General features: G+C 47.0%; 1 protein-coding gene across 1 annotated transcript; it reads right to left on the bottom strand.

The window, feature by feature from the left end:
- Positions 1-10,676: 10,676 nt before the first annotated feature.
- On the bottom strand, positions 10,677-19,371 carry LOC115331894 (solute carrier family 22 member 7-like). The gene is made up of 3 exons (XM_040211644.1): positions 18,715-19,371; positions 10,997-11,245; positions 10,677-10,883 (listed from the first exon to the last, which is right to left on the bottom strand). Exons 1-3 carry the CDS (start codon positions 19,369-19,371, stop codon positions 10,677-10,679), a joined length of 1,113 nt encoding a protein of 370 aa, XP_040067578.1.
- Positions 19,372-22,956: the final 3,585 nt, after the last annotated feature.

Raw genomic sequence — 22,956 nt, 5'->3', positions numbered from 1 at the left:
GAACCATATTCCGGCTTGCGTGCACTCCAAACTACAGCTCAGAGACCCGCTAAAATATAGGTCTTACTAGTTAGTTGCAACGGATCATTTCTGCGCTCCGATGAGGATACGCAGAAACGACACAACGTACTTCTGTTGTTGTTGTTCTATTTATTTTTTAATTCATGTGCTGGTTGCAACCGCGATAACCTATCACTTGCATACCTTGCGAAAACATTCCAACCTGAACTCATAAATCAAGTCATTTTTATTTTGTTTTGCGCCTGCAAGTAGCGCCAGCATTTGAATATGTTGCTTCCAGGCCACAACCAAATCACCCCCAAGCATGCATTCAGCGAAAAGTAAAAACAAGAAACAAAACCACGATCATAAAAATTAGAAAGTTCTCAACCTGCCATGCCGTCAAGGAGCGAGATCTTCCCATCGATTCGCTGTGTAGTCCACGCTTTCGTAGTCATCCTTGCAGAAACTCAAATATGGACACTGTCACATTTCTCCACAAACACCGTAACTTAACCAGCACGCTCCATTTCCACGAGAGTCACATCCAGTCTTCCGTTAAAGCGCGGATAAACAGCACCTTTACGGAATGACAGCACCGACAATCGAAAAGCAACGTTCACGTTCACACACGAGGCCGCGGTTGTGTTGTATTCCAAAATGTGCTCGATCTCACTCGAGAGTTGAACTTCCGACCCTCGGCGTCCAAAAACCTACTCGCTTCTAGAGTTGTTCTAGTTGATTCCTCCAGCCTTAATTGTCACGTTACCCAAGCCGCAGGAGTAGCTAACAAGCCGTCGAAGAAAGGAACGCAACGGACAACCGTAAAAAAAAAAAGAAGAAAAAAAAAAAAAAAGCGACGCCATGGCGTTTTTTTTTGTTTGTTTCCGCCGCGTCAAGCGCAGAGGAAAAGGGAAAGTAAAAGAGAACGTGCATTACAAGGAAGCCAACTTTCAAGGGGAGCCTTGCGGAGAAGCGCACTACCAGTTCAGCCTATTCAGGGATGGGCAAAATACATGCAAATATATATCGAAATACAAATACAAAATACTTCGTCAAAAATGTATTTAATTACAAATCTAATTACAGTTCCAAAAAACTATTTAAGTACAAGATACAAATACAACCAAATGCATTTGGTCTCCTCCAAATACTTTTCCAAATACATTCCTCAAAATAGTGCGTCAGCGACTTCAGAGCAGCTGCAACGGGTTTCCGGGTATCTCATTTTAATTTTGCATCGCACACTCGGGAGTTAGTGTGCGAGGCTCTAGTAACGTAATAGAAATATAATCACAAAAAATGTAATCAGCTTGGATGGAATGGGGGAAAAAAGTACAGAGCTTCAAGCAGCTTTTTTGTCGATTACATTTTGGTATAGACCAACAAAGAACCGAAACGACCAAGACGCGCAGCACTAGCTAGAGGATTTCTTATTGTTGCAACTCGCACCAGTTACGAAAATCCGGACGACCCGCGCATTTAGAATGTTCCAGGCAAAGATATGGATGGAAATCAGGCTGGAAAGCATCACAAGTTGTCACAGGCACTTATTTAGCCAGTCTGCCTGTGCACGTCGATTTCGTCACTATTCTTGCCCCGGACTTGCACCGTAATCACAAAGTCGCTAAACGCTTGTGCTTGATTGAGAGGCACTGCATTCGGTGCAGAACGTAGTTTTCTTCCTGCTCTGGACAGTGCCTTTATAATAAAGCCGGAGGAGAAAAGAAAAATGCCCCATGGCCGAATAAAGGATGGAGACTATATCTTACAACCACATGCATATAAACACGATGTATTTTCGCCCACAAAATTGTATTTAATTACAATTGTATTTGAAATACCTACGTTTTAGTATTTAAATACACAGTCAAATACATTACCCAATTTGTAATTAAATACACATGCAAAATACACAAAGTATTTGAAATACGTATTTCAAATACTTGTATTTGAAATACTGCCCATCCCTGAGCCTATTCTTGCCGACGCTCCTTGAAGGGAGAGAGGGAAGCGCTGCGGCTTTAGATCTAGGTGGTGTTGGTATATCCCTCGTCCCTCCTCCTCATCCTGCCTGCTACCCCTCCCTCCAAGCGGCGTCGGCGTCGCCGTCGCCGTCGGCGTAACCGTGAGGTCACGTGACCCTCGTGACCTCACGAGGGTCCCGTGACGTTACCGGGGTCACGTGACCTCAGGGGGTCACGTGACCCCCGTGACGTTACGTGAATCCGCAAGGATGTTTTGGCACGGTTCCGAAACTTCACCATGCCAAAACATCGCCGCGGTTACGCCGACGGCGACGCCGCTCAAGCCAGAAACGGGCGCCTATAAGAGCTGCACTCTAAAAGCAAAGTAAATGCAACCCTCGTTATTGTTGAAACGACCAGCTGTGAATGGGTGACCTTGAATTGTCGAGCTCATGAGCTGGTGGAGCAGAAAAAAGGGTCGTAATCGCTCACTCGTGTGCTAATTACAACACTTGCACTTGCCTTTTCTCTGCATCTATAAACAGCAAGCGGTCCTCGTTGTTTGAAAATGTGTTGCTGCTGAACTCATTTCCCTAAGTAGCTGATAAGATTGCCAATTCCCAATTTTTCTGGTGTTCATTAGCATCCCTATTGTGTGTGTGTAAAGCCGATGGCATTTTAAGCCTGGTACAAATTAATTTTTCTCGTTAAAGGCACACACTGTGTTAGTGTGTACAGTAATAATCCACTCTCAGACTCCTTCCACCATCGGAGCCAGACTGTCCAGGTGGGAGACCAACGTAGAGCCGGGTGCAGTAAAAAGGTCTCTGGGACAAAAAACAAACAAACAGTAGAGGTCTTTTACTTTGCAAACCAGCCTAACCTTTGGTCAACGCGGCAGAGTTTGCATTTCCCTAGGTTCAGATTTGAATATAATAGGGAGAAAAACTGACGGCGAGGCGAAGATGGAGACACGTGGGGACGTCAGAGTCAACCCCGGATCGGAAGGACTAGCGGGTATACGGAAATGATGGCTGTCACTGTCTCCCTCTAATCCCAAAGAACGAGAGCGTCGTCTGCTACTCGCCGACCAGCGTCTCGCGTTCGAGTGGGCTTGAACAGCAAGTTGAGACAAAGCCAGCTCACCTTTGCGTCCACTCACTATTCTTCCGATAAACCTCGGCACTCCGAGCCCCCCGCGCACTTTAATCTTTTCCTCTGCCTCAGTTTTTATTCAAATCATTGATACGGTGCTTCTTGGTTGCGCCAATCCGAACAGGGCGGAAAAATGCCATGAAAACAAACTGAAATCGGAGTCAGGAAAGCAAACATTTCTGAATGCCGTTCCTGTGATTCGCGCTTCGAAGTCATAAATAGTTAAAAAAATCACGTCATACTACACCAAATGTTTAAGCCTCTGCGTCGCTTGTGTTGCGCTGGGTTGCGTCGTGCGGCACAGCGCCTCCCCGCTCGTTATAAGGATCGCCATAGAAAGAACTCGGCGCATGCAATCTTGAGGCATGTCAAACGCAGATCTCTGAACTAGGTTTTACTGTGCGATTGAGTTTTTTTGTGATTTATTTGTTATTATTATGATCACCTGGTAAGGTAATATAACTATATGGTTGATAGCTTTTGGGGGCAAATTTAAACTTATTTATGACAAACAGAGACGGGAATGCTTAAATTGGCATGGCTGTATGTGGGTCACGACGCATGGTGCTATAACCAGATAAGGCATATTCTTACTAAACCTATAAAAGGGGAAATTTAGCCAAATTTAACCATTATAAATAAAAATGAATGCACAAAAGAAAGTTTAGTCCAACACAAAAATTCGACATTTATTTTAAATCAACCGCTTTCACAAAGCTTTTTAACGTGAAATTTCAATTTATAACATATTCGGTGACAAGATTTAAAAATGGAAGATGGCATACTAAACTTCAAGGCATTGCAGAAGTAAGCACCAATAAACAGGCTCAGCGAGAAAATACTGCAGTGCCGCTTATTTAGCGTGTTAAAAGTTATAGTTTAACCACAAACGCCACAGCTACATAGTATGCAAAACATACTCCGTACAAAACATCACACCTAAAACAGTTTTGACATAAAATATGGCATATGGTTTGCAAATAAGAAAAACCTCTTCACCTCACGCGTATAGGAACTTTGTAGAGTATTAAAGAAAATGAAGGCGTAAACATTTTTCAAGGATAATTAAATTAAAGCCATATTTCAAGCGCCTCACAATCTAAATTTAGAAGACAAGTGCACTTTTGAGTGAGAGGGGTTCACACAGCAAACATCTAGTGAAGCAAACCTGTGCCGCCCACAATACATTTTTAACAAGCAACCCTTGATTCTACACATTCATGCCTAAATATATCCGTTTCAGAACCTCATCAAGCGTCATTAGAGGTCGTAATTGCTTGGGCACGGAGCGTTTGATTGCATACCCGCCCTCGCCGAACACTGACGCATTTCTCGTGCCCACTCGGATAGTTGGGTATGCAGCTACTAAATTGCACACACATTTAGAAAGGTTTATGTATCTCTACGTGATTCGCTTTATTTCGCACCAAAATATTTGAAGCAATTCTCATTTCACGAGTTTGCACACCTTAAAAGCGAAATCGAAATCAAAATTCTTCTTGCAAAAAAATGTCTCCTTTGTATCTGGCGAAAACAAGCTTTAGGATAAATGTATAGACACTCAATGCGCACCTTCTCTTGTTGAAACTTCATCACTATCGTGTATTTGGTGTTTCGTAATACATTCTAAAGCTTTGTGTTCTTGATTACTACAATCGCTTTGGTAAATGCCCCTTTATAGTACAGACAAACGTGTCAGGACTGGTAAAGGTTTTTACAAATTGGATCATAGCTCAGCTTAATATGCCTTGAAAGTTAATTCTCCGCATTATTCCCCATACTGTTTAGGCTCTTATGAGGAACAGTTTCACAACCGACCTTATTTTATTCCTTTCCCCCGTTCCGAGATAGAATGTAGAAATGAAATCGTTTTAAAATTATTTAATTAAATGAAGGCCGAGCCAAATACTTCGATATTTTTTTTACGTCTGCAGAATGTTTTGCTCTAAAAACTATCTAATTCGCCTGTAATCGAAGGCTTACCGCAGTTCCCTTCGACCTCCAGCCCGGCCATGAACCCTTTTGGTCGTACCTGCTATTCGCATCCTTTCTCGTGACGGCTGTTTGCCAATCACCCTCATTCGTTCTGTGCAATTACTACATACCAGACGAGCTACAGCTGCTTCGCCAATGAACACCAGAATCGAGAAGGACACACCCACGAGCCAAGCAAAAAAGAAGGGTCTCAGGTCGCTGAGATTCAGAACAACGTCTTCCGGGTGCATCGAACTACTCTCGTAAAAATGTCGTCTCTTGTACTCCGCGAATGCATAATTCCTTTCGTACAGGCCGGCCTCAACCGCTCTACTCAACGTCGCATCGATGTCGTGGCGGTAGACAGAAGATGCCCTCATTTCCGGTCCTACGGGGTACGAGAACGCGGTGTCTTCGGTCTCGACGTAGCCTTTGTCATAAAGCTCTCGTCTTAAATGTTCGCTTTCACCCGTGCGGAAGTTGAAGGTAAAGAAGGTGTCCCTCCCGTCGGCGGCGATCTTGATCTCCCGATACATCTTTGAATTCGATTTTCGAATGTGGAAGCATTCTCTTCCGCTGTTGATGGAACTTCCCTGCTTGGACATCCATGCCATTGATTCAGCTCTAGCAGTTATGGTAGGTATCTCAAGAACGCAGAGCCGATGACCTTTGATAAGAAGGTCCTCAAATGAAGAAAACTGTGCGACCTCTCCGTCGAGCGGAAGGTTGTTTAAAAACGACGTGATGCGGCCTTTGAAGACAGTCGACATCACAACAAACATTAAGGCCATTACGCCGTAAAGAACCCGGTACGTTTGCGTGTTCAGCAGACGGCTGTGAAGTCGAACGCTTTGTTGAAGGAACGCCGCCACCATCAGAAGTATAAAGACTAATGCATCGGCATTCGGCCTTTGCGTGACCTTCGCAATAAGGCCATAGGACAAGACCAGTAAGAGGCCAGACGCGAGAAGTCCTATCCACACCTCCTTCAAAAATGGCAAGATAAATATTGTCTCCTTGGGAACAGGATTACGTTTACGAACATAAAAGGAATAACCAGCAGATCCAAAATAATGCAGAGCAGTAAGGACGTCAGCGACATCTTTGTCTAGGCGATTGTTTAAACTACTTACAAACGAGCTCAGATGCAGATCATTCACATATTTGGTGTATTTTGTGCTAACCGAAGCGTTGCGGTACACCAAGAGCAATAAAGTAACGTTAAAGCTTGGGTGCTCGCAGTCGTTAGAATCGTAACATACGAAATTTATAAAGCTCCCGTTGAGCGTTCGTCGCCGTGTTGACAGTAGATTGCTTGCGAGAGTCTTGTGTTTAGCGACATTCCTTTCGAATTCGCTAGTCAAGAAAACACTGCCGTTGTAGAAATCTATTACGTATCTACCGCTGGCTCTGCGGTGAAATGGCAGATATGGAACTTTTGAACCCTCGGAATAATAATCCGGAAAATGACTCGCGTCTTTCGCTACGACAAAAGCAGTCATGAAGTAATCTGTCTTTAAGATACGCCATAGGTGAACTGATTCGCATTTGCCGCATATAAAGAAAATCATACGGAAAAGCACCTGCCTAAACTTATTGCACGGCTTCCCATTGCAAGCGTCCCGGTGTTTCTTGTCGTCAGTCCACAATGTTACCGTTTCTTTTCGGGTCTTGAGGAAATCGGTGAACTCCGAAGAGTTGTCCTGGAGGCAGTCTGGGGGCACGAAAACGTTCAAGAACTTGTTCCCAGGATCGAAGGTGAGGAGAACGACGTTGAGGATGTCTATCAATCTACTAAAGACACTCGCTGGGCCGTCATACTGGATAGTTTGAAAGGTTGTGGGTGCTGCCAGGAGCACAGCGAAGAAGATGAGTCTTTCTGGAAACGAGAACATGTCTGAATGTCAGGGAGAGCTATATGTTAATGAAGGATCGTCTTATCTTTTCTCACTGCCAAGAGCATAACGGTGTAGAGGATCGCATAAATTTTCAACCGTATATTTCATGGTGGAGGGCTAGCGCTATTGTCAATAAAGAAATGCGAATTCATCGCGATTGCGCGGGCCTTCCCCGGATACACTAAGTGCTCCGACTTCACGCGAAGCCACTCAAACACATTTTTCTGGTCGCTGCAAACACATCGCCAAAGTGTAGCAACGGACGCCTAATGGACCTGCCATTCGTACGCGGAGCGCTGAGCGACCTACCACGAAAATGCATTCATGAAATATCAGTGTATTGTGTTATGCGGATCGAAAAGTCGCAACGCAGACGCAGCTTTCTTGTTCGAAATTAAATATATTCGTCCCGTCGCAAATTATACCGAAGGTAAAACTAAAACGTACCAGACAAAAATAAAATGTGTGGTGCTTTTGTTAGCTTTGTAGGAAGTAGTAGACGTGTACGCGATCACCCGATAACCAATCGATACTAAAACATCTGTTTCCGTTGAGAACACATGCTTCCGGTATCGAGTTGTTTTCGATATCCGGGCATGTAGATTCTAACATCGACCCTATCCGCATATCTAGGTCTGACGGAGGAGCGCGTGACCAGTTAGCCAATCCTATCCAATCCTAATTTATTCAGATATCAGAAACCTCTCTTTCTGATATCTCATTCCTGAGATCAGAAACATCTGTTTTTGATATCTGAAATCATTTTGGCCTTTCGATACTGCATGAATAAATTAATCACGGACCAACGATCGATTATCGGACGAGAGTCCATCATCGGTCAATTGATGGTTTTAATCATTTAATGGTCTATCCATTGACCGATGATGGTCGATGATGTCAATGGGTGGTCTATCTATTGACCGATTATCGGTCGGTGATTATTTTCATTCATCTTTTATCGAAAATCAAAATGTTTTCAGATATCAAAACAGATGTTTCTTCTAGTCGCTAATATCTTTGACGTCATATCACGTGACATCAGCGAATATCACTATTCATTCGAAACTAATTTTACCTCCTGTCTCTTGACTGGCGTCGAACCAGCGACCTCTTGTTCCGCGGTACGACGCGGTATTTCTCCGCCAGACTTGTACGTAGTTCAACTACTCTACTCAAGTTACTGTAGTTTAGCTACTTTTCTGAGCAGTTTAGTAACTTTTAATTACATTTTTATTTCGGTAATTAGTAGTTTACTTTATATTACTTTTTGTTAGTTTCTTTTACTCAAGTCACGAATTATTTTGGATTTTTGGTGGTTGTCTTGCCTGTTAAACATTCCTGCGAAAACGAGACAAGATGTTGGAAAATAGCTAATATTTGCAAAGAGGGGGAAGCATGTGGCGTAAGAAGAGGGGGAGAGAGAAAATGGTTTGGAGAGTCCGAAACCCCCAAAAGGTTTCCCAAACCTCCCCCCCCCCTCCCTGCGACGGCACTGCTACGAGGCGAGGGAAGCGAACAGACAAGACGCAAGAGAGGCCAAGTAACTGCGGGATTAGCGCCGAAGACTGGCGTTTCTTTGTGTTCCGAAGCTCAAAGAGACTTGACGTATTGAAAGCGAGGGTTTGTCCCCGCCTCGCCCCGACGTAGGAACTCTCGCCCACTGCAAAAGGTGCACACACTTTATCCTCACTCAAAGGAGTGATCAAAATGCAGCACCTGCATGAAACTCATCTGCTGCTTCCGTATTTTGTGCTGCACTCGAAGAATCACGTGCTAAAAGGCAACGCAAAGATTACCTTTTTGCGTTGCCTTTCCTTCCAAAGCTCAGAATGTGCAGATCTTCAAAGATTCAAAGATCGTTCAAGAAACCTGTAGTAATTCCCCCAACGGTTTTATATAAAAATAATAAACAAGCAGTGTTGGGAAGTACTCTATGTACATCGTACTTAAAGTACTACTGTTGAGAAAAATTTTACTTTACTTGAAATAAATTCTTGTAACATGTACTTGTATTTTCTTCAGGGAAGTAAAACTCCCGACTTCACTGTAGATTCCTCCATTGTGAAAATAAAAATGGCGGTATCGTATCGTCGTGTGAAAACGCTCTCTTTCGAGACGTCGTCTGGCCTTCGTTCAGAGATAAACGGGAACAGAAAAAGGGCTTAGGGTTCACGTTTCCATGAACTGCGTTACATTTTTCTGTGGCAATCTTTACTCGGAGAAGACAGCTAATGGTCCATGCGAGCTGGTGATAGTTAATCATGATCTGCAAACGCGAGAGTGAGGCGAGAAATTTGGATATTTTGGGGTCGCAAAAAAAAACTACGGAACAACACGTTTCTCATGCAGCAAACTTGTTTTTAGCTCGCCAAAAAGTTTAATAGACTATGGACTCGTTCTTTTTTGTTTTGTTTTTCTGTGTGTCCGGTGATTGCAAATATATGTCCGCAGAATGCTTGTTTTGATTGTACGGCATTTCGCAGTACAGGTGTATATTTTAGACTTCCCACAGATCTGCGCACTCAACCAATAAAATGACATAAAGCGTTCGATCCGAGAAAACAAGGCGTGCACAAGCACTCTCATGACAGGCGCTCTAGTGTCGAGGCGCTCTCCTGTCGCGCGCTCTCCCGTCGGCGTTTTCGTGTCGTGTGCTCTCGTGGCGCCCTTCCCTGAAGGACCTCTCATCTGCTCCTCTTCCTCAGCTTCTCAGTGTATAATCTCAATCTGTTCAAACAACAAAAACAAAAACTAACTTTCCCAAGTATCGGAGGATGCAGGTCGACGACCTCGTTTTGCACGCGCAGAACTTTCGGATGTTTGAACCGCGAGAGGGTTGCGCAGCGGGCCTGAATTGCGACGAAGTCGTCTAGTGCTCCTGGGCGATTACCGCGCTTTATTGCTATAGTATCGTTATCTGTCTACGCAACAAAATAAGCGAAGAAAATTACTTTCCATATACGTGGCTACAAGTTTAGGCGATTGAAGGATGGCGTTATGGGAAAGCAACGGAACGCTGTACTTGCTCGCGCAAGTAACTTAGGCTGCTCGATGCATGACAAGGTTTTTAATTTAAAAATGATGACAAAACTGCGCTCTATATTAATGTGCACGCTTTATGTTCATTAAAGGAATATAAAGTTTCCCAATATACAGTTCCTAATAGATTAGGAATTTATAGGCGGATGTGGCCGGTTTCCACATGCACTCCCACGACCCTTAAGAGCATTCACACAGGGAAGAAATCCCTCCCTTCGAACGATACACTTCCTGGGAATCTGTCTGCTCTTCTTCCTCTTCACCGGCGAGTCCAACCTCCACTTGTCCTTTCGTGCAGCCTCCTGGCTTTTGTCGGTTGCACTCATCGCCAACGTCGCTAAAAACGAGAAGACCAGCAAACCTAATGTGAAGAATACGGTAGCGTTGACAAGCATGGGGATCAGTCTGTCCATCGGAGGATCCAGGAGTCGCAGGTCGCTAAAACGCGACGCAGAGATGCTGCCTAGTCGCCCAAACAGGAAAGCGCCGCACACGCCAGCACTGCGTACGGCTGTCGGATAGAGTTCGACGGTGAACACAAACATTGTTGAGAACGCCACTTCCACCAGGAAGGCGGTCTGCACCGTGACTTTCGCGAACGCCAGCTCCATCCCCAGAGCCACCAATGCCGCCAGTGACGTAATCAGCGCCGAGAGCCCAGCATGTAGGCCGACATCAGCTTCCGGTGGCCGTAGCCCCTCAGGACAAAGTAGTTGAAGGTCTGAGTGAACATGTTTGCGATACCGATCATTATGTAGAAGTTGACGGCACCGCCTCCGAACGATTTGTATTGAGCTGTGGTGTAGCAGCAGTTGAAGATGACACACCAACCACCAAAAACGATGAGCGACTGGGAACGCAACAGAGGCGAGCTAACAATTTTGAAGATGGTGGGCCAGGCGGTGAACCCGTCACGCGAGACGGCGCCCTCCTACCGTCCTTCCTAGCCGCCCAGAAGAAAACCCGCTTGGCATCCTTGAACTTCCACAAAGTGACCAGCCAGTGCGAAGACTCGTCCGTTAGGTGGTAGGTCAGCAGCAGTAGGGTGGGCGATATCACAACAAGCTGCATGACCGGCCAGTGCAACAAGGTCGTGATTATAGGCCCGAGCACCACCTTACCCAGCCCCAGGGGCACGCAGATGTTAAGAATGTGGAAGTGCATCCGGTGATCTTGCGGAGACACCTCGAAGAGCAGCACGGTGCTGATAGCCTGGGGGGATACGGGCATCCTGTTGGAAGCTCTTCAACGTTCCTGAGGTACGGCACTTCGATGCTCTCAACATACCAATAGACCATTCCGAAAATACGCAGGGCCTCTCGTAGTCGTTTCGGCGTACTACGGCAATTCGATGTACAGAGCGCGACGGAAGACAACCGAATAGGACGGTGGGTTCATGCTGGTTAAGCATTTTGCGATTTCAAAACGAAAAAAAAGCAGAGAAAAAAAGTGAAAGCCATTTATAACTCCCTTTAACGCCGAATTAGAGCGCAGCTCTTGAGGAGGAGGAGGGAAGGGTACTGGGGGGGTCACGTGACCCTGGGGGTCACGTGACGATGACAATGCCGATGATGTCATCAGTGACGTCACTGATGACGTCATCAGTGAGGGTGACGATGGGGATACCGATGACGTCATTAGTGACGTCACTGATGACGTCACCAGTGATGACGATGTGGATGCGGATGTCGGTGACGCTATCAGTGATGATGACGATTTGGATGCCGGTGACGACATCAGTGACGTCACTGATGACGTCACCAGTGATGACGGTGCGGATGTCGGTGACGTCATCTGTGATGATGACGACGACGATACGGATGTCGGTGACGTCATCAGTGATGATGACATGACGATGCGGATGCCGGTGACGTCATCAGTGACGTCACTGATGATGTCATCAGTGATGATGACGATGATAATGCGGATGCCGGTGACGTCATCAGTGACGATGACGTCATCAGTGATGATGAAGATGACGATGCGGATGCCGGTGACGTCATCAGTGACGATGACGTCATCGGGGAGTCACGTGACCTCGGGGAAAGGGGATCACGTGACCTCGGGGGAGGAGCCACGTGACCTGGGGGGTCACGTGACCTTGGAGGGTCACGTGACCTTGGGAGGGGTCACGTGACCTTGGGGGTCACATGACCTGGGGGACACGTGACATTGGGGGTCACGTGACCTTGGGGTGACCTTGGTTACGCCGACGGCGACACCGCTCAAGCCGGAAACGGGTGCCTAAGAGCTGCACTCTAAAAACAAGACGATAACAAATTATAATTAGGGTACGTTTCGGCTACTCGATCTGTTAGTCTTTCAGAGCGCAGCTCTTAGGCGCCCGTTTCCGGCTTGAGCGGCGTCGCCGTCGCCGTGGGCGTAACCAAGGTCACCCCAAGGTCACGTGACCCCCTGGAGGTCCAGTGACCCCCCTCCTCGAGGTCACGCGACCCCCCAAGGTTGCGTGACCCCCCGAGGTCACGTGACCCCCCCGCAAGGTCACGTGACCCCCGCCCCCCGATGACGTCATCGTCACTGATGACGTCACCGGCATCCGCATTTTCATCGTCATCATCACTGATGACGTCACCGGCATCCGCATTGTCACCGTCATCATCACTGATAACGTCATCAGTGACGTCACTGATGACGTCACCCGCATCCGCATCGTCATCGTCATCATCACTGATGACGTCACCTACATCCGCATCGTCATCATCATTGATAATGTCGTCAGTGACGTCACTGATGTCGTTACTGGCATCTGCATCGTCTTCGTCATCATCACTGATGTTGTCACTGATGACGTCACCGACATGCGCATCGTCATCGTCATCATCACTGGTGACGTCATCAGTGGCGTCACTAATGACGTCATCGGTATCCGCGTCGTCATCGTCACTGATGACTTCGTTCCGGCGTTCGGGTTTCATTCCGTGCCGATTGTACGTTCGGGCCGGTTCGAGCGTTTTGAACGTCCTGGAGGGAGCTTTATTCCTTTAGCTTACCACTGCGAGAAAAAAAAGGACGTAAAAAAGTGAAAGCCGTTTACAACTCCCTGTAACGCCGAATTAGAGCGCAGCTCTTGAGGAGGAGGAGGGAAGAGTACTGGCGGGTGGAGTCAACTGACCGGAGGAAAGGGGTCACGTGACCATGGGGGTCATGTGACCTTGGGGGGTCACGTGACCCCCATGGTCACGTGACCCCCCCCCCCTCCGGTCAGTTGACTCCACCCGCCAGTACTCTTCCCTCCTCCTCCTCAAGAGCTACGCTCTAATTCGGCGTTACAGGGAGTTGTAAACGGCTTTCACTTTTTTTATGTCTTTTTTTTCTCGCAGTGGTAAGCTAAAGGAATAAAGCTCCCTCCAGGACGTACAAAACGCTCGAACCGGCCCGAACGTACAATCGGCACGGAATGAAACCCGAACGCCGGAACGCGTGGCCATCGAGACCGGCTGCTCCACCTGGTGGGCCCCTGAGAACTAATGAAAATGCGCCCGGGGTTCGAGGGTGCGGGTCCTGCTAAAATGTGCTCGACCTTCGCGCGGCGCGTCTGGGACTTCCGCGTTTCGCGCTGTGAGCCCCGTCACTCAGGGTGTTTTCGTGTCGCCGCACTGTCGCCCCATGTCGCCCGTTCGACACTGGGCGGCCGCTTAACCTGGCTATAGCTCTTTGCGATAGGTCCTGCCCAGACAGGGTGGTCAGTTTATCCCGCTCCGGAATGGATACGCCTGGCATATCGGTGGTTACCGAAGAGAGCGTCAACAAGCAATTCCTCGCTTTTTAAGAATCGACTGATAACCTCGCATGAAAACATGCGCATTGCTCATAAAAACCGAGGCATCCGCGTCAGTCTGCTGTAGTATTCTTTTTTCTTCATAAAGAGTGTGGACATGCGAACAAACGAATTTTATTTCGCGTTTATGACGTTTCACTGTTCCTCAGAACCCACGCGTGGCACGGTGTTCCGGTGACACGTCATCAAGCACTACGGGTCTTCCGTGCACGAAATGTTTCACCTTTCATTTCGCCCTTGCGATACACAAAGCGATAATGAGTGACAGCTCTGAAGAGATATCGCTGGGAATTCAATACACAAAGCGAGTGACAGTGCTTTTTATATCGGATGTGACGGCGCTTACATCGCGCCACCTGCGAAACGCGGAACTCCCAGACGCGCCGCGCGAGGGTCGAGCTCATCTTCGTAGGACCCGCACCCTCGCACCCCGGTGCATTTTCATTAGTTCTCAGGGGCCCTCTAGGTGGAGCAGCCTGTATCAACGGCCACGCGTTCCGGCGTTCGGGTTTCATTCCGTGCCGATTGTACATCGGAAGTGTTCCACAATTCCCCGAGCGATGAAATATGCGAAAGCCAAGACGCTTTGCGGAATATTTCGGGAAGGTACATTCGTAGTCCTCCTTGAACCCGTTCAGCCAGTGATAAGGAGGAGCACGTCACATGTCCCAGTGGTAAACATGACTTGCACTGCTGCGCGTGTACCTCGTGGACCACATATTTCGCACAACCGAATTTTTCTCAGAGCGCAGCTCTTAGGCGCCCGTTCCCGGCTTGAGCGGCGTCGCCGTCGCCGTCGCCATCGGCGTCGCCGTCGACGTAACCGTGCGGTGCAATATGGGTAAATTTCCCCGCTAAATCTAGCGGAAAAATTTCCCACTAAATCTAGCACAAAAATTTCCCCGCTAAATTTTGCGAAAAAATTTCCCCGCTAAATTTAGCGGAAAAATTTCCCCGCTAAATCTTGCGGGAAAATTTCCCCGCTAAACCTAGCGGAACGATTTCTCCGCTAAATTTAGTGGAAAAAAATTCCCGGCTAGATCTAGCGGAACTAGAGGAAACATTTCCCCGCTAAATTTATCGGAAAAATTTCCCTGCTAAATCTAAAGGAAAAAATTTCCCCGCTAAATCTAGCGGAAAAATTTCCCCGCTAAATCTAGCGGGAAAATTTCCCCGCTAAACCTAGCGGAACGATTTCTCCGCTAAATTTAGTGGAAAAAAATTCCCGGCTAGATCTAGCGGAACTAGAGGAAACATTTCCCCGCTAAATTTATCGGAAAAATTTCCCTGCTAAATCTAGAGGAAAAAATTTCCCCGCTAAATCTAGCGGAAAAATTTCCCCGCTAAATCTAGCGGGGAAATTTTGGTCACATCACCGGGGGGTCACGTGACCTCCAGGTCACGTGACCCTTTCCCCTATGTCACGTGACCCCCCCCCCCCCCGAGAACACGTGGCCCTCAGTACCCTTCCCTCCTCCTCCTCAAGAGCTGCGCTCCAATTCGGCGTTACAGGGAGTTGTAAACGGCTTTCACTTTTTTCTTAGCAAGGACAACAAGGAATGACTATTGGTATGGTTCGATGACCTCAAGTGCGAGACATGTATACAATTTGAGCCTGCGCTACGGTCGCCTTCTCATTTAATTTTACGGATGAGAAAGATTGAGAAAATTTTCATAATATTTATGTTCTGACGCTGAACACTAGTGAAAAGCAATCCTTGACGTTTTCAGTTTTAGTTAACTCGCATTGAACGTATTGCGTCAATGGTTCAACTATTCTGTTTTTAAAAACTAACTGGCGAAGGCAAGTTTTTTTATTAAATCCAGACATGACAGAGAACAACCACAACAATTATATCACCGAATACTTCGGTCGAATAATTGTGGTAGTTGCTCCTTGTCTTGTCTGGATGAAAAAAAAAAAAACAAAAAAAAAAAAACAAACTGAAAACAAATTTGTTTTCGCGCGTTCGTTCTGGAAAACAAAAAAAAGTCCTACAATTGACGTTTTCGGCGTCTCCGAACCACTCTCAACTCTTACATCGTCTTCCGAGTCACGTGCTCAGTGACGTATTTCCGGGTGCACTGAGGACACGGAGAATCCCTTTTAGGTTCTTTTCCAGAGCCTCCAGCGCGCGAGTCCCCTGCTTGCGATTCACATGGTGACCTTGAAGGTTGGTCTGAGCGACGTGGAGAGGGGGAGAAAGAAGGGAGGGGGAGGAGGCGAAAAGCTTTCTTTTTCGGAAGGAAGTCCGACTGGCATAGTAGGCGGGGGACGAATAGGCAAAGGAATAGTCAAGAGCAATAGAAATGCTCAAGGGAGGAAACAGGTTTTGTTTTTCACCTCGGGGGTAGATTGCGCCACTAAAACTGAATATTGTACAGCTTTCCCGATGATATAAAGTTATTGACTTATTTACACACGTTGAAAGATTATTTATAAAATATAGTATTTGATTGAGCACATAATTGCACATCTTGCTGACTTATTGCATTGCACCCAGGTTTGAGTCATGCCTTATTTCCCATTGCCGCCACCCCGCAGCTGCAAATCGCGAAATATTCGTTAGTTGCTTTGATATTACGCTTCGTAATATCGATACAGTAGACTCTCATTAATTTAAACTCCAGGAAGCCACAATTTTTGTTTCGTTTATCAGAAATTCATTTACATATTATAGCAGCTACTATTATGATTTTCCGTACGAATGCTTCCAATACAAAACCGATGGCTGATGATTACCTCTACATTGGCCTACTGATCACGAGCAGGTATGCCAGACATAACACAATTGTGAAATGCTTGACATAAGTTTATTTATTCCTCGAAAATGCTGTTTATAGTGGTTTGTTTAGACAGCGCATGACAACTGAAAACGAAATCTCGGTTTATTCATCAGGCCAACATGTTGTCTGATGTGGACTATTAAGCGGGAGACACATGAGCCACGAATGGGCACCGAGTGGCAGTTTTCAGAGCAGCTTGCGCTTATGCCGTAACGTGGACCTATTCCGTGCTGCCAGGCAACAGCGCCCGCGCAAGTTGCCATGTGAATTTCTGCGGGGTGCCCGTTCTCTTAAAGGGGCGGTGCAACGATTTTCGGACTTCGGTCAAAGATTTCTGAAAGTTGCCCCCTGACACTTCTGAAGTAAAGAACAGAAAAACGATTTCGCCTGCGCGTCCTAGTTGTTGCGTAAAAAAAAGATAAAGATTGGCATTTCGGGCACCCCTCAACTCACTCCCAGTCTTCAGGGTCACACCTGGTTGCACTCCCAGTGACGTCATCCGGAGTGCCGTATAGGTTCCCGTGTGCTATCTCAGAGGACGCTTCCCCTCCCTCTCTCTGCGTACATTAGCGGGCGCTATGCTGCAGCTTAGAGCCGAGCGAGGTCACGTAATCTTTCCGCCGTAGTTCCTTCGGCTGCCACTTGGGGCTGCAGGTGGGGGAAAAAGCTGGACTTTTGCTTTGCCATTATGCAGCGGAATCGCGACCTTTTTAAAGAAGGAAGTGTTTTCTCTATCCTCTGGGAGACGATAAACAACGTAAAAATGACGAGATGCAACTTGTTTTAATCATAAAATTGTTGCACCGCCTTTTTAACTCATCTGTGCACTGCTTGAGCCCGGTGAGTGCGCTTCTTACTGAGCACCAGTGTGGTGTGAAGAAGCAACACACCCTGAAATAAGGCTCGTTCACACTGCCCCGTTTTCTTACGTTACGTTACAAAAAGTCACGGGGAAATCTGTGCCCCGTATTAAGCGTGGCCACCGATTCAAGGAGATAGCCTGGCACGCGACATTCGAGACACAAATGTTTCGGTGGCTTAGACGTAACGTAAGAAAACGATGCTGTGTGAAAAGTAGAACCGAGCTCAACTCCTTACGTTACCTTACGACGAACCTTGTGTCCTTGGTTGCCAGGGTAACTCATCATCCTAGCTCGTCGTCACCGAAACATTCCAGTCTCGACTGTCGCGTGCTAGGCTAACTTCTTCAATTGGTAGCCAAGCTTCATACGAAGCACAGATTTTCCGGTGACTTTTCCTAACGTAACGAAACGCAACGCTTGAAAGCGGTGCTGTTTGAACCAGCCTATACGCGTTGTGGGCGTTGTCTGTCTGCAGTGCAACCTTGCTCGGAAATAAGAGCACCCAACGGGGCCACGGGTATAGAAAGTATGAATTAAACGAAAACACCGTTTCAACTAAGCGCTGATGAATGCATTAAAAACATAGCGGGACAACCCAAATTTTAAAATTTGTTCAAATTAACCGGATGTACGAAATAGCCAAGTTTGAATTATCGCGAGACTACTGTATTTCAAGAGAATGAGGTGGTTTTTCCGCGCCATTTTTGGAAAATAAAGGTTGTAAAAAATTAAAAACTGCCAACTCTTTCGAAGTCAAAATTATTGCATAGCCCCTTTAACCGCACAACAATATCTCGAAACAAAACAACTCGCGAATTTTTCGGAAGCACCTTGTAATAATAGTTTCGTGGACCGCTGCATTAGAAACCTATCAGTCATTCTGCTACAACCAGAAACCTTGTGTTTATACAGGACTATGGTGCAAAGACATATTACTTAGACGGTGTTGCATGGTGTGTTCCACGCCCTGGCATAGCGTAACTTTCAGTACGTTCTCTTCATTCTTTTGTGTGTAAATTCAGTTGCCAGTCTGCGCCTGCGTGTCGTGCTTGTTTCTTTTCTTTGTCCTTGTCATCAAATTCAAATGATCTAAGCCAAAATAAAATACCACGAAGTGATATATCTTTGTCTTTTTGTGCGCTGAACTGTTCACCTTCCTTCATCGACTGAAATAAAAAAAAAACGTTATAATAATATTCTCTAAAAACGGAACCGCGCATCCCGTCATCAACCTGAAACGTGGTGATCGATTCAGACGTGAGAAGCTGCAGCACCGGAAATTCGAAGAGTGTCTTCACCAGGGACGTGACCAACCCGAACAAGGCCATGCCGAACAGGGTTAGGCCGAGGACTGCCCTGTGCCCATAGCTGTCGGCCGCTGAGCCCATGACGGGCAGAAGCACCGATCCGCCGAGAGAGTAGACGAACCGGAGCCCCCGGAGCAGCCACTTCCTGTCGCAGACGAGGCTGAAATCCCTCACGATGGTGGCGCCAACCTCGCTGTCGTAGTCCCAGCGGTTGCACCTGACTTCGCTCTTGTTGTCCGCGGGCGTTGGGATCGGCGGTTCGTAGCGGGTGCAGCTGCTGAATCTTCCGTCCACGTCCTTGGGGATGCTCGTGTTCTTCCACTCGTCCGCGGACAAGCCGGCGTACTCGTCGGGGGGCTTGCACCAATGGGCCACCGGACGCAACATGACGAGGAGCGTCTGGCTGTGGACTACATTCATAAAGAACGAGACGATAGAGCAGAGTAGCGCCATCCTCTGGAACTGGCCATAGCCGTAGACGTGGATGTCCTCTTCATTGGAAGGAACTTTTGGCGACGCGCTGCGGATGTTGGCCAACTGTGTGTTCCGGTTGGCGAGCTTATTGGCCTTCATGGTCGCCATTCTTTTGGAAGCTAATCTTTAAGGCAACCCTCTTTTTCGCAGAGTATTCGTAGATTGCAGCCGATGGAACGGATAGGTCGTCGAGACAGTGGAGACACGAAGAACCAGCCTTCGCGTGCGCTCGTGCGAACCTCTTTGCATTTTCTTTTATCGACGATGATGATCTTGAAGTATGACGTACACATTCTACTTGCGTTTTGTTTCCATTATTCAAATGTGTTTATTAGATCATAATCAGTGTATGAAAAAGACACCAACAGTGACCGCAAAACGCATCGGAGCCCGAAAATGTCCAATGTTCTTGAGCCAGAAAACTTCAGCCAAAAAAACACTTAAACCAAAAACTTTAACCACAAGAAAAAAAAAGAAAAAAGAAAGTTTACTCTGCAGAATGACATTTGAGATATCCTGGTGTGTAAAATTACTGTTCTAAGTCTTTTGAAGCGTTATCTGAAATCTCAGGAAAATGGTTTTACGTTTCCCATGAATTTCATTTCTCAACGCGACGCTGCTTTTGCTCGCATGCCTTTCGGATCGACACCGTGGAGAAGAATTTCGTTTTCTGACTTCCATAATTGAACACGTAAGTGATGACGTCACTACATAGAACCGTGCTTCAAACAAACCTCTTCCACACCCTTTGTTAGCCGTACTACAGGTTTTACTTGAGCTAGTTGGTACATACTTGAATATGGTCAGCTGAACAATTACAAATTAGAAAAAACCGTGAGAGGAAATACATACACACCGCTGACTATCAACTTGCTGCCTTTAATACTTTAATACTTCGTCTTCCTTTTTTCCCCTTTACTACAGCTAGTGATGACAGCCATCCGCCATGTCCGCGCGATGCCCCCATCAGGGTGTTATGTGGCTCGTGCCACGTCCCAAGTATTGTTTTTCTTTCGGGTAGATAGTGATAGACGGGGTGCTCACGAACAGTTGAGCACTGTCTTCGATGGCCAGAGCTTCAATTAGTTCACGTGCATATGCGTTCCGGTGCCGCCCTATAATGGTGATGTTGTTAAAATTAGGAGAGCACTTGCAGGACCGGCATTGTCCAGAAAGATGTCATGCCGATGTTCCTTTCTAATTTGTAATTGTTCAGCTGACCATATTCAAACTTTGTTAGCCCTTTCACTGGCGTGTTTTTTTTTTCCGACTGCTCTTTACTTCCCTGCCGGGTTTTTTCCCCGCAATGTCCGGCGTAAACAAACTTTCCCACTTCGAGCTTACTGGACGCCGGTGTTAAAGAGTACTGGAAAAAAGTGCAGTAGGCGGTAGCTTGCGCCACCTAGATTGAATCTTGCCTATGGAAATGAATTCCGAAATACTGCGCAAATACAAAACTAATAATGATTGTAGTGCGTCCTGGTTTTATTAAAGAATTGTTTGATCGAAACTATAGTTAAAAGGTGTCCTAAACATGCAGTATTTTGCTTGTGAAATTTAGTTTAGCAGTAAACATGAACTGTGTACACTACCGCCATTTCATTCATTTTTTTTTTTTAACGCAATCAAATTGAGGACGCATATATTACCTCTACTTTGTATCCTTCGTCCTCAGTAAGTCCTCAGAAGGATGTTTCTAGGATGATCCAGCGACTGACGTTCTCAGGATGTCCTGAGGACGTTATGAAAACCGTGAGGACGTTTGTACCTTTTGAGGACGTTCTGTGGATGTGGGGTGTTGTCTGGGTGTGTTCTTGAGGGTTGAATTCTTTCTTCTTCCAAGAGAAATTCCTCTCGTCAAGTTTTCTCTTCTTCCCCTGATTCTTCGGCGGCAGCGGCACTTCCTCTCTGTAGTCGCTGGACAGGTCACTTATCATCGTTATCAATTTCATATAAATCTGAATACATCAACAGTTCCTGAATTTTCACGTCCATCAAAACGCGGACGCAGGTGGCAGGCTGACTCGCCATGCCTGTGCTGCCGAGACAATCAGAGGAGTGCAACTTCCAATGCCACTCATAGGACGCGAACTGGCAAACACTGGTAAAGCTGCTCTATTCCGGGAAAAGTGGCGCTTTCACTGTTCTGGAAATGAGAGAGACATGCGCTGCGCGCCAATTCTGGGAAGATCATGGTGTCTGATATTTAGCTTAGTGCTGTGCTGTGCTGTGCCGCCATGATCTTCCCATGGGCTGCACATTACACGTGCCTCGTGCATCGACTCAACTTATTTGTTTATTTTATTTATTTATACTACTGGTCCTTGTTCAGGACCATTGTAGGAATGGTTACATTCATGAGGTTACAAAATAGCCATCAAATAAACAAACACAAGAACCATATGACGCTAATATGTCACGAAAGGAAAAACATGCAAGCAAATACAAATAGAAACAAAATCTTCACTCAACATTGGAATGTTTTCTAACAGAATCAAGAAATGAAATTAGGGAACTAGAGCTCGTTATTTCAGCCGGTAAGTTATTCCAATCTTTGAAAGTGCATGGAAAAAAGTGAAAGCCGCTTACAACTCCCTGTAACGCCGAACTAGAGCGCAGCTCTTGAGGAGGAGGAGGGAAGGGCACTGGGGGGGGGGGGTTAAACTAACCAGGGGGGTCACGTGACCTTGGGGGTCGCGTGACCCCCAATGCCGATGATGTCATCACTGACGTCACTGATGACGTCATCAGTGACGATGACGATGCGGGTACCGATGACGTCATTAGTGACGTCAATGACGACTTCACCAGTGATGATGACGATGACGATGCGAATGTCGGTGACGTCATCAGTGACGTCGCTGATGACGTCATCAGTGATGATGACGATGACGATGCGGATGTCGGTAACGTCATCAGTGATGATGACGATGACGATGCGGATGCCGGTGACGTCATCAGTGATGATGACGATGACGATGCGGATGCCGGTGACGTCATCAGTGATGATGACGATGACGATGTGGATGCCGGTGACGACATCAGTGACGTCACTGATGACGTCATCAGTGATGATGACGATGACGATGCGGATGTCGGTAACGTCATCAGTGATGATGACGATGTGGATGCCGGTGACGTCATCAGTGATGATGACGATGACGATGTGGATGCCGGTGACGTCATCAGTGATGATGACGATGACGATGTGGATGCCGGTGACGTCATCAGTGACGATGACGTAATCGGGGGGTCACGCGACATCGGCGGGGGTCACGTGACCTCGGGGGGTCACGTGACCTCGGGGGTCACGTGACTTCAGGGGAGTCACGTGACATCGGGGGGTCACGTGACCTGGGGGGGGGTCACGTGACCCCGGTGCATCATGGGAAATGTCCCATAATGCACCGCGCGAGCGCCCCACCGGGGTCACGTGACCTCGGGGGTCACGTGCCCCCCACGAGGTCACGTGACCCCGGTAGGGGGCTCGCGCGGTGCATTATGGGACATTTCCCATGATGCACCGCGCGGTTACGCCGACGGCGACGGCGACGGCGACGCCGCTCAAGCCGGAAACGGGCCCCTAAGAGCTGCGCTCTAAAAGGAGTATTGGAAAACATTATTTCGCGGTAACGGCTCAAGGATATAATACGGATGCTGGCTACGTGTATTGGAGCGTGCAGAAAATGATAT

This window comes from Ixodes scapularis, unplaced genomic scaffold (assembly GCF_016920785.2).
Source record: "Ixodes scapularis isolate PalLabHiFi unplaced genomic scaffold, ASM1692078v2 PGA_scaffold6__148_contigs__length_123643588, whole genome shotgun sequence".
NCBI classification, from domain to species: Eukaryota; Metazoa; Arthropoda; class Arachnida; order Ixodida; family Ixodidae; genus Ixodes; species Ixodes scapularis.
The sequence above is the reverse complement of the archived record's forward strand: the minus strand, read 5'-3'. Positions and strand labels throughout refer to the sequence as shown.